The sequence below is a fragment of the Schistocerca serialis genome, chromosome 8 (genome assembly GCF_023864345.2).
Source record: "Schistocerca serialis cubense isolate TAMUIC-IGC-003099 chromosome 8, iqSchSeri2.2, whole genome shotgun sequence".
Lineage (NCBI taxonomy): Eukaryota > Metazoa > Arthropoda > Insecta > Orthoptera > Acrididae > Schistocerca > Schistocerca serialis.
The window spans coordinates 14,856,111-14,868,827 of record NC_064645.1 but is presented as its reverse complement, the minus strand read 5'-3'; the positions used below and the strand labels follow the sequence as shown (position 1 = coordinate 14,868,827).

Genomic DNA, 12,717 nt, shown 5'->3' with positions numbered 1-12,717 from the left:
ACCGACTCCTCGAGGGTTTGCCAGATGAGATTGTAACCTGTTCACAGTGAATACCAGCCGTCTCTTAGCTGACAACCAGTTAGCCCAGTGAGCGTGGACGATGTGGGAGCTGTTCAGTCCACAGCTCGTGGTCTAGTGGCTAGCGTCGCTGCCTCTGGATCGCGGGGTCCCGGGTTTGATTCCCGGTTGGGTTGGAGATTTTCTCTGCCCGGGGACTGGGTGTTTGTGCTTTCCTCGTCATTTCACTACTGTCGTCATCATTCGTGGCAGTGACTACATTGGATTGTGAAAAAATTGAAACTTTGTGCGGATGCTATTGACTGTGCAATTGAGCTCCCGAGAAACCGCACGTCGTCATCATCGTCCTCGTCCTTCTGTTCACCACTAATACTGACTTCGTTTGCGTCCACCTGTCTTGCTGCTGTGCATCTTCTGTCACTGGAATTTGATTATGTGCCTCAGAAAAGACAGAAAGCATCTGTTTAAATGACCAGTAACGAAGTTTCTTTCTTCTTGAGGTTTGCCATTGCTTTCTTTGTAGTTGTTTGTACAGAAGGGGAATCGTTCAGTTGCAGGTACTGAAGACCTTGGTGGAGAAGTGCACCAGAATACACACACTAACGGCTCCCTACAAACTGCTGAAGTCTGAAAGGTGCTCGGAGGCCCTGTCGCAGCTGCACAACCTCCGTGTGCTGAATCTGGAACCGGAATACAAGGAATTCGATCGTAGCTCTACCCAGGAACGTTGTTTGGTGCGACCTCTGGTCAACGGATGCCCGCAACTAGCCGAGGTCGACTTTGGGTTTACGTATATCAATATGGAAGACCTGAGGTACTTTCTGAGAGCCAAGAGGAACACCCTCAGGTCGATACGCATAAAGTGGGCGATGGGTGGGACGAGGTGAGTGTTATTACCTGTCCTCCTAAGATTGTCTAACTTCTACTCGAAATTACTTTCGGTTGACGAGTGTGCTTCCCGTGTATTCGATATCTTCACCCTACACGGTATAACCTGCGCCTTTCTCGTTATGGTAAGTGGACTTTTGGCATATTTCTTCTCGCGTACGTATAAAGGGCTATTAAATACAGATTGTTATGTAGCTAGCTAAATATTGCTACGATTCCTTTAAAAAAGCTGCAGGTCAGCTTTCGTCAGTTTGGTACGGAATTACTTCCATTCGTAAGTGACCGTGCCACTGTTTAAGCCTCCGTATTTAACAGTTGTACCCAGTTCAGTTCTGTGAAATACAACAATACCTGGCAAGACAGCCTCACCCGCGCATTTTGGGTTCCGAGTTTGTCGTGAAAATTATTCTGCACATTTCGCAGTGAAATTAACAGGCAGAATGTGTCATTTCCAAATTAGCACTTATAATTTAAGAAATGCTGATAATGATTCATTGCATAGACACAGCCTGTGGATGAGGAAGTTTTTGAAACATGTATCCCTCAGGGCACCATTCTGGATCCATTACTTTTTCTGTTTATGTCTATAATATTTTACCATAAATTCTTTCTCTTCAACTTGTTGGTGTACATTATTATCGCCCAAAGTAGAAAGCAGCAACATTATGAGGCACTTAGCAACTTGTGTACGAAGGAACTGTTCACGTTATTACGGGAGCTTGTACTGGAGCAGATACCTTAGTTATTTACTGGTACTACGTAGCTTCGTTGTGAAACGTTTGCCGGAAATACCTGTGTACATACTATGGTAAATTCCACAAAGCAAATATATCACAAGTTGGTCCCGCCAGTTGTGTCTTTAAATTCAGTATACTCCAGTTCCTTGACATAGTTTTTATTTTATTTCCACTGATAAATTAATGACTGTTGACAATTAACTGTTATCAGGAATCATTGTGACCTGGACTATCATTGTTTCATTAGTAAGCATCATACAGAGAGACACAGAAACTATAAAAAAAAAAAATTATTCATTCCAACACGTGCAGATAGAATGTAAATACTGTGAAAATAATGTCCATAAAAATACTCGGTGAGCACATGTATTTGCAATGCTGGTAGATGATGCTGACTTTCAAACAGTGCGGTAATATCTAAGTGAAATAAATGTAACAACTGGGAAAAAAAATTATAAAAAATAACTCACGATCTTTGTTATCATCCAGGACAGAATAACAGATTTCGAGCAGTAACAAAAGCTTCACTCTGAAACATATAATTCAAGCTCACTACAATCACTGGTGTACGAACCTACTGAGTGGTGAACTGATAAACTGATCAGGCCCTGACTGAATTACAGCAGTCGGTCGGGAAGTTACCGTAGCTGTACTGTAGGAGCGGCTGCCGACACCTCCAGTTTAGTCTCGCAGGTATTCCAGTACTACACTCCATTCACTGAAATGACAGACAGCCTGCGGACACGACGAGGCACGTGACCGCAGCACTGCCACCGAGAGGTGAGCAATACGGGGCACACTTCACTCAGTTTGGCCACGTCTGTTGCGATTGTAAGTCATTAGTGTGTGATCTTAGAATCTGATTGTAAAGTTCGTCTCGTTTGAAAGCCCAGTTTTTGATTATTCGTGTGTCAGTGCCAGTGATTGTAATCACATTCGTCATTCATTATTTTTGTGGTCACCTAGTAGCTATCCCCTTTATTTCTATTTGTATAACATAGGAGTAAGCTTGTCATGTTGTCCTCTGCGGAGACGGTGAGCGAGGCCGACTTGTCAGATTTGACTCTAACTGAGAAGTGATCAAAGAAGAAGTCATTAACTTCTGTGGAGAAGCACATGGCTCTTAATCTGTGTAAAATGGAGCTGTTGTATCCAGAGCAGTCAGTGACCAATATTGTTTTGAAAAAAACTTGGTTGTCACACTCTTCAAAGTCTCCCAAGAAAGAAAAATCATGACAAACTTTCAGGAAGTATTGGTGACTTCGATAGAACTGCGATACGAAGGAAATTTTTTGTAACAGGTCACTAACAACTGACAAAGTGCTTGTGGCCACGATTAAAAATCCACATTTGAGCAACTTCCATATATCATTTTATTATCATACAGTTTTAAAAGAAATGAATTTTAAATACTTTCGGTGTGGATGCAGTAGCGTGCTAATAGACAGAGATGATTTCAGGGAGGCAGTGTCACCTACAAATGATAAATTGTTGAGAGATGAAGGAAGACCCGTCTATTGTTTGGACGAGACATGGCCAAATACACGACATACCTGAAGTAACGTCTTGGTGCATAAGTCCATAAAATCCTCTAAACAAGCATTTCTATCTGCATTATCCACTGGAAACAGGTAAAGGTAAATGCCTGATTATCACACATATTGGGAGCAAAGCAGGTTTTGTCAGAGGCAGTGTGTGAACTTTCAAATCCAAGACGGGCCCAAGAAAAGTGGAGGCTACTGTGAGGAGATGTGCAACAGTACATTCAAGAAGTGGTTTGAAGACTTTTTCTTCGGCTTCAGCAAAAAGAAGTTACTGTTCTCGATAACATGTCGTGCTATTCTTGTTGAAAAGAAGAAGTACCTAATCTGAATGCCAATAAGCGAGATATACCGGAATAACTAAAATCTAAAAATATTGTTATTGGAAAATGGAGTATTGAAGAAAGAATTACTGGAAATTGTTAAAAAAGGACAGAGTAGTGCACAAAGAATATGCAGTGGATGAAATGGCTGATGGAGCAGGGAAAACTTTTCTTCTGATTCCTCCATACCTGGTGAATTAAACATAATCGAGGTAGTTTGGGCCAAAATCGAAGGCTGTGTTGCAGAAAAAGACAGAACACACAAAATGTCAGAAGTTAAAGAACTATTAAAACAAGCAGTGACTGCAGAAGAGTGAAACAAATGTGTTTTCCATGTGATGGAAAAAGTTTGACCTCAAATGTGGAAATTAGACTGCATTATAAAAGAGAGAAAAGTGTGTTTTGTTATAAACTTGAATCAAAGCAGTTCAACTTCAACAGAATAAGTTTTATTCTTCCTTTAACATTATTGTAACCAAAATCACTTGTGTTTGAATCTGCTATGCCACCTGTCGGGTTTTTATGACTTCTTGCATTATACTATAAGCCAATATTGAAATATAAGGTTTTTCACAAGCGACGTATGCTTCACTGCGATGTCAGCGTGACCGCCACGTGGAGGGTGTGCACGAAGGATTTTCGACACTCTGTTTTTGCTGGAACAGATCGTGCGTAGTCACGTGAAACTGTGTCTGTTTCATTCCAGCTCTCAGTGAATAGACTAATGTGGAGATTTTCCACACTCAGGTTATCCTCTGGACTCAAATTTTCCTGATTTCAGCACATAAATGGTAATTCCTATAAACATGTAACAATACCACTGTGGCTTTAGCTAAACTTCTGCACAGACTGTTCAGAATTTTTAACTTTTCTCTGTCTAGGATCACTGGAATTGTGTTTGTATCTTTTGTAGTTTGTCAAACGTTAATTCCAGATATCTGCTGCCCCCTTTTGCGTAAACCCTGTACTTTGACAAGAGGTCATCGAGCCCATGTAGTCTTTCGAAATTACTGTTTTTGCACGTGAGACGACGACTCACGGGCAATAGTAGAAGAGATGCTCCACACTGGCTCTAAATACACGTGGGTGTCCGATCGACTGACGGGCACTCGTCAACGGGCAATACCGGCAGCGTACCATTTACTTCTGAAGATGTCTCCCAAAACGGGAGACAAAGAGCCAGAGAAAAGTTTTATATATTGACCTCAGCTTCTCAGCTCAGAAGTTTAAACTGGACTAAACACCAGCTTCGAGAACCTACGTGTTGTTTACGAAGATGTCTCATACAAAGATTTTCATTTCGGCAATATATTCTCATGAACAATTGTGCCTATATATGTCAATAATCATTTAAAGGCAGAATGTTGTAAAAGAACTTTTTGTTTTACTTATTTTACTGAATTACATGAGCAAGCAACAGCTGGCAGCACTGACTTATTGGTCATCATATACACACAATAAATAAATATGAAATGCCCAGTTTCTGAAGACAAAAAACAAAAAAGAGAAAAAAACTGTATGTTGAAGCCTTAGCAGTATTAAAAGCTGACTTCGGAAACACTATTTCATCACCAACTGAATGTGTTAATATGTTGGGCCTTAACTCTCACCATTATGTCTAACGTATATTAGTATAATTTATCAAAAAACAAAGATGATGTGACTTACCAAACGAAAGCGCTGGCAGGTCAAAAGACACACAAACAAACACAAACATACACACAAAATTCAAGCTTTCGCAACAAACTGTTGCCTCATCAGGAAAGAGGGAAGGAGAGGGAAAGACGAAAGGATGTGGGTTTTAAGGGAGAGGGTAAGGAGTCATTCCAATCCCGGGAGCGGAAAGACTTACCTTAGGGAGAAAAAAGGACGGGTATACACTTGCACACACACACATATCCATCCACACATATACAGACACAAGCAGACATATATTAGTATAATTCATCCCTGATGGGTATACTTTCTGTGACACTAATAGTAATGATCTCAGCAGTGAATGATGCGATAGTGACAGTTGAACACGTTGTTGTTGCAAATACAGTATAAGAACTATTAATTTAGAGTTATAATATAAAGTACTCTGTTTCTTTGGTCTTTTGAAACGTGACGGGAGACGAATAATTCTGAAAGACCCCATTTCTGTTGTTACACAGCTGTGTCCCACCATTGCTGGAGGCCTGCACCGAGTTGGAACGTCTGGAACTCTGCGAGGATGACGACTTTGAGATGGTCCACAGTATACCGAGAGAGGCGTTCACTGCCCTGGGAAAGCTGAAGAACTTGCAGGAACTCAGGATATCGATCCCTATTCGACTACCGCCTGGAGTTGCTCCTCTGGCATTTAAGTAAGTTAAGTGGTGAACGTAAACATTTCTTGTGAGTGCTTAATGCATTGGGGATGGAATCTATTAAAATGGGATAGGAGAGAAAAAGAGAAGGAGAAAGGAATATGCAGGTACTCTGGAGGGATAGAAAGTGCGTAGAGGCCGGGGCGAGGGCACCGTAGAGGTTACAGGACGGTGGAGGCTGGGGACTGGCAGAAGTCGGGCTAGGGGAGTTACGGGAATGGTAGATACGTTCCTAATTGAGTTCCTACCTATGCAGTTCACGTAAAAATCCAGACGGCACGGGCCGCGAAGCGGTCGTCGAAGTCGAGCACACTGTACCGGGTGTGACTCTCGGCAACCGTGTGGCCGCCGTCTCTCGGCCTCAGTCGGACAGTGGCCATTTGCGTGGACAGACAACTTGTCAGTTTCGTGCCTACGCGGGATGCTACCTCTACATTCGCACTCCACAACCCACCGTACCCTGTACCACTACTACTCATTTCCTGTCCTGCTCCACTCGCAGATGGTCTGAGGGAAAAATGTACGACCTACTGCAGATCCCAAACGCTCGAGCAGTACTCGAGACTAGGTCGCACTACTGCCCTATATGCAGTCTCCTTTACAGATGAATCGTACTTTCCTAAAATTCTCCGAATAGATGAAAGTCGACCGTTCACCTTACCCGATTGTTCCGTTTCGTACCACTTTGCAGTGTTACACACAGATATTTAAATGATGTGACTGTGTCACACAGGACACTACTAATGCTACATCTGAACATTACGGATTAGTTTTTGCTACTCATCCACATAAACTTACATTTTCCTACATTTAGGGCTAGCTGCCATTCATCACACCAACGAGAAATTCCGTCCGAGTCATTTCGTCTTCTCCTGCAGTCACTCAGTGACGACACATTGCCGTACACCTCGATGTCACTGGCAAATGACGGCAGGTTGCTGCCCACCCCGTCTTAGATATTATAGATATAGATTATTATATATTATATATATAGATAATAACAGAAGTCCTGTTGCATTTCCCTGGGGCACTCCTGACAATCCCCTTGTCTCTGACGAACACTCACCATTTCTATAATTTAAAGTGTCTTTGAGCCACTCACGTATCGGGGAACTTGTACTTTCATTAAGAGCCTGCAGTGGAATGCTTTCTGAAAATCTAGAAGTATGGGATCTGCCCAGTGCCGGTGCCCTTCATCTATAGTTTGCAGTATATCACGTGAGAAAAGGACGAGCCGAGATTCACACGTGCGATGCTTTTTAAAACTGAGTTGATTTCTGGACATGAGATTTTCAGTCCCTAGGAAATTTATTATATTAGAGCTCAGAACATGTTCAAGAATTCTGTAGCAAACCAGTGTTAAGGATATTGGTGTCTAATTTTGTGAGTCAATTCTTTTACCCTTCTCGTATACGGGAGTCACCTGCATTGTTTTACAGTCGAGTAGGCCTTTGCGCTGGGTGATTTGCAATAAATGCCGAGCCGTAGAGTACTCTTTGTAATACTGAATTACAATTTCATACAAACCTGGTGACTTATTTGTTTGCAACTCTTTCAGTTGTTTCTTTACACAAGAGACGCTTATTACTATGTCATCCGTATCGGGCTCAGTACAGTGTTCAAACGACGGTACGTTCGTACGATTCTCTCGTGTTAACGATTTCGTACACGTGGAATTTAAAGCTTCCATTTTCATTTGCTGTCTTCGACTGCCACACCAGACTGGACATCGAGTGACCGGACGAAAGCCTCAGATACACTTAGCGAGTTTATGTAGGACCAGAAATGCCACACAGTGGTTGCAGGTAAGTACACAGCCGACGTGGCTGCTACCACAGGTGGCCCAGATTTTGATGGGGTGGGAAACATCTGTCACAGAACTGGAGTAGTCGTCAGTGATAGGAAGTACGGAGCAGATCTCGCACGTAGGTCTATTACTGGGATATCGGCACGAGGGTAGGGTTTAGGATCGAGGGTGGAGTAGGAACAGACAGAGATATCGCGTACGTCAGATGAGCGGTGGGATACTACTGTAGGGGGGTCGGGGGAGGTAGTGAGGAGGACACGAGAGGCAGTCCTAACCCTAGTGGTGATTCACTTGTTCCAATCCTGGATGCCACTAGTCACAAAGTGATCTGCTCCTTTGTGGCCAGTCGGTGGGTACGAGGGGATTACTAGGTGACTGGGGAGAGAAAGTGCAAGGGATCTGTTTCTGGACTGGGTGGTCAGGTCAATTTTGGTCTGTGAAGGCTTCGGTGAGACTCCGAGCTCGTTTAAAGAGAGTCTGCTCGGCACTGCAGGTGGTAAAGCCACAGATGGCTAGGCTATACGTAAGGGATTTCTTAGTATAGAATTGGTGGCATCTTTCATAATAGAGCTTCTTCGTCGGGTGGTAGGTTTGAAGTGGACGGAGGTACTTACGGAACCGTACGTGAGACATTTGTCGTCACTGAGGAAGGTAGCTTGCTGGGCTGAGATGGAACTACACCTACTGAAATTAACAATATAATGGAAAGGATAGATTGTTACTCACTATAAAGATGCAGACAGGCACAGTGAAAAGACTGTTAAGGTTTAGCTGTAGGCCAAAACCTTCTTCAGAAAAGGAAAGGAAACACACACACACACACACACACACACACACACACACACACACACACACACACATTCACATTCACATGCATTCCCGACCAAGCTGCTAGAGCTGGCAGTTTCGTGTGTGTGTGTGTGTGTGTGTGTGTGTGTGTGTGTGAGTGAGTGTGTGAGGTGTGCTTGCTTGTGTGAATGAATTTTGTGTGTGTGTTTTCTTTTCTTTTTTGAAGAAGGCTTTGGCCAAAAGCTAAATTGTAACAGTCCTGTCTGCAACTGAAAGTATCATCTTTATGGTGAGTAGCAATCTATCCTTTTCCATATATTGTTGATATTCCAAACTGGTGTTTCCATTGTTAGATTCTGAAATCAGATATTAGATTGTAGGGTGCACCCAGGAGCACATACAGACTAAGAACCCAGTTAAGTAACAATGAAGAGCAAGCTGAAGTTTGATCATACAGCGGAATCAATGCCTAAAGAAGTGGAACACCGACATCCTGATGAATGATGTACCTTTAAAGCTTTCCGAGGCTCTAGTTACTGTGATCATGAATACCACAGTATTCTGTCAGTGACAGAAGTTGGACAGGTATAAGGAAGATAACTTTGGGGAAACCTTGTGTAACATAAGAAATACTTAAATTAATTGACAAAAGGAGGTGATACAAAAATACCTAGGCGAATATAGGAATATAACAATAAAAATCATTAAGAACAAAATAAATAAGAAGGCCATGGAAGCCAAGGAATTATGGCTGCAGGAAAAATGTGGAGAAATCAAAAAAGAAATGGATGTTGGAAGGACTGATTCTGCAGATAGAAAAGTCAAAACAATCTTTGATGAAATTAAAAGCAAGGCTGTCAATATTAAGAGTGCAACAATAGGAATTCCACTGTTATACACTGCTGGCCACCGTAAATGCAACACCCTGAAGGAAGCATCCGAATCAAGTGAAATTTACACCATGGGTTTGCAGCGATGAGATATGCAACTGATTAGAATTTCAACGCAGACGCAGTTTGGGCAGAGATGGACGTCTCTGCCCAAACTCTTTGTCTTTTAAATATGTCTGCTTGTGTCTGTATGTGTGGATGGATATGTGCGTGAGTGCGAGTGTATACCTGTCCTTTTTTCCCCCTAAGGTAAGTCTTTCCGCTCCCGGGATTGGAATGACTCCTTACCCTCTCCCATAAAACCCACTTCCTTTCGTCTTCCCCTCTCCTTCCCTCTTTCCTGATGAGGCAACAGTTTGTTGCGAAAGCTTGAATTTTGTGTGTATGTTTGTGTTTGTTTGTGTGTCTATCGACCTGCCAGCGCTTTCGTTCGGTAAGTCACCTTATCTTTGTTTTTATATATAATTTTTCCCACGTGGAATGTTTCCCTCTATTTTATATATATATATATATATATATATATATATATATATATATATATATATATATATATATATATATATATATATATATAAAAAACAAAGATGAGGTGACGTACCGAACGAAAGCGCTGGCAGGTCGATAGACACACAAACAAACACAAACATACACACAAAATTCAAGCTTTCGCAACAAACTGTACCTCCACCTGTCCAATGGCCAACTTCACACGTCCGTCCACATCAAGCCCACCAACAAGCAACAGTACCTCCATTATGACAGCTGCCACCCACTCCACATCAAACGGTCCCTTCCCTACAGCCTAGGTCTTCGTGGCAAACAAATCTGCTCCAGTCCGGAATCCCTGAATCATTACACCAACAACCTGACAACAGCTTTCGCATCCCGCAACTACCCTCCCGACCTGGTACAGAAGCAAATAACCAGAGCCACTTCCTCATCCCCTCAAACCCAGAATCCCCCACAGAAGAACCCCAAAATTGCCCCACTTGTGACAGGATACGTTCCGGGACTGGACCAGACTCTGAATGTGGCTCTCCAGCAGGGATACGACTTCCTCAAATCCTGCCCTGAAATGAGATCCATCCTTCATGAAATCCTCCCCACTCCGCCAAGAGTGTCTTTCCGCCTTCCACCTAACCTTCGTAACCTGTTAGTTCATCCCTATGAAATCCCCAAACCACCTTCCCTACCCTCTGGCTCCTATCCTTGTTACCGCCCCCGATGCAAAACCTGTCCCATGCACCCTCCCACCACCACCTACTCCAGTCCTGTAACCCGGAAGGTGTACACGATCAAAGGCAGAGCCATGTGTGAAAGCACCCACGTGATCTACCAACTGACCTGCCTACACTGTGACGCATTCTATGTGGGAATGACCAGCAACAAACTGTCCATTCGCATGAATGGACACAGGCAGACAGTGTTTGTTGGTAATGAGGATCACCCTGTGGCTTAACATGCCTTGGTGCACAGCCAGCACATCTTGGCACAGTGTTACACCGTCCGGGTTATCTGGATACTTCCCACCAACACCAACCTATCCGAACTCCGGAGATGGGAACTTACCCTTCAGTATATCCTCTCTTCTCGTTATCCGCCAGGCCTCAATCTCTGCTAATTTCAAGTTGCCGCCACTCATACCTCACCTGTCTTTCAACAACTTCTTTGCCTCTACACTTCTGCCTCGACTGACATCTCTGCCCAAACTCTTTGTCTTTAAATATGTCTGCTTGTGTCTGTATGTGTGGATGGATATGTGTGTGTGTGCGAGTGTATACCTGTCCTTTTTTCCCCCTAAGGTAAGTCTTTCCGCTCCCGGGATTGGAATGACTCCTTACCCTCTCCCTTAAAACCCACTTCCTTTCATCTTTCCCTCTCCTTCCCTCTTTCCTGATGAGGCAACAGTTTGTTGCGAAAGCTTGAATTTTGTGTGTATGTTTGTGTGTCTATCGACCTGCCAGCGCTTTCGTTCGGTAAGTCACCTCATCTTTGTTTTTTATATATATATATATATATATATATATATATATATATATATATATATATATATATATATATATGAGAGAGGATCAGAAAGAAATGCACAAAAAAATCTTTCTCCCCCGGTATTGCAGGTAGAATGTTGAAATTTTGTGATGATATAATTTGAAGTTTTCACTACAGAGGGTATTTTGTTTTCATGTGCAGCTCTAGTGAGAGAAGCCTAAACTACACAAAAACACGGCACACGTGTTACTGTTATCAACTTGTGAAGAGCAGTGAAGTGTAGTTCAATATTTGTGGGCCAGAGGGCATAAACTGAGTGAAACTGACAGGGACATGCGTGGCTCGTGTGCAACGACTGTACAGACTGTAGCAGTGTCTCCAGGTGGTGTGCATTCTTCGGAGAGAACCGTGTTGACCTCAGTGATTCGCCAAACTCTGGGTGACCGGTAACAGCTGCAACCCCGCCACATGTCGAGCCACTGAGGCAGCAATTTTGAAAGACCGGCACATGCAACTGCGAACCTTATCGCAGCAATTCGAGATTTGCTATAGTGCAGTGTACAATATTTTTCACGACACGTCGAAATTTCGTAAAGTTAGTTCTCACTCGGCACATACGAACACGATAGACGACTGCGAGGGCCAGCGAATGGTGATGGGCTCGAACCACTTCATGCATTATTCGGCAGAACAGCACAACTTTCTGAAAGGAATTGTCACCGGTGACGAGTCTCGGGCATACCACTACGTGCCCGAAACCGAACACGCCTCGACCGTGTGGAAACGTGCCGGTTCCCTAGTATGAAAAAAATTCAGAGTGACTCAGTCTATTGGGAAAATGCTTGTGACAGTGTTCTGAGATATGCTCAGTGTGGTACGGTGGACTACACTGAACATGGAATCACGGTGAACGCTTCAGTCTACATTAAAACTTCGGTTAAATTGCGCCGTGCCCTTTCGTGACAGACATCCCGACATTAATGCTGACGGTTCAGACTTCTTCGTGACAATGCTCGCCCCCTCATTGCTGCTCCTGTTTGTGCCAAATTTGGGGGGGAGGTGCTCCAGAAACTACCACATAATGTGGACCTTGCATCTGTTTGGTCCTGTGAAGAAATTGCTGACCAGGCAATGCTTTGGGACAGATACAAAAGTGAAATCGGCAGTCCACAGGTGGCTATACTCCGAACAAACAGACTTCTATGAACAGGGGACATCGAAACTGGTACCGCGACGGAAGAATTGTGTCGAGTATGTTGGCGACTGTGTAAAAAAGTAGGTAAAAGATGCAAATGGATTTGTGATTTTTTGTTTTGTTTTGTTACCTATTAAACTTTTTGGTGATAAAATTATTGTGTGCTACTTTCTGATTTTTCCTCTTACA

General features: G+C 43.2%; 1 protein-coding gene across 1 annotated transcript in view; it reads left to right on the top strand.

The window, feature by feature from the left end:
* LOC126416698 (uncharacterized) overlaps positions 1-12,717 on the top strand; it is a 143,464-nt gene that overhangs the window by 81,791 nt on the left and 48,956 nt on the right. The window contains exons 4-5 of the mRNA XM_050084506.1: positions 576-901; positions 5,664-5,855. Of these exons, the coding sequence (XP_049940463.1) occupies positions 576-901; positions 5,664-5,855 (518 nt within the window). The remainder of the gene's footprint in view (positions 1-575; positions 902-5,663; positions 5,856-12,717) is intronic.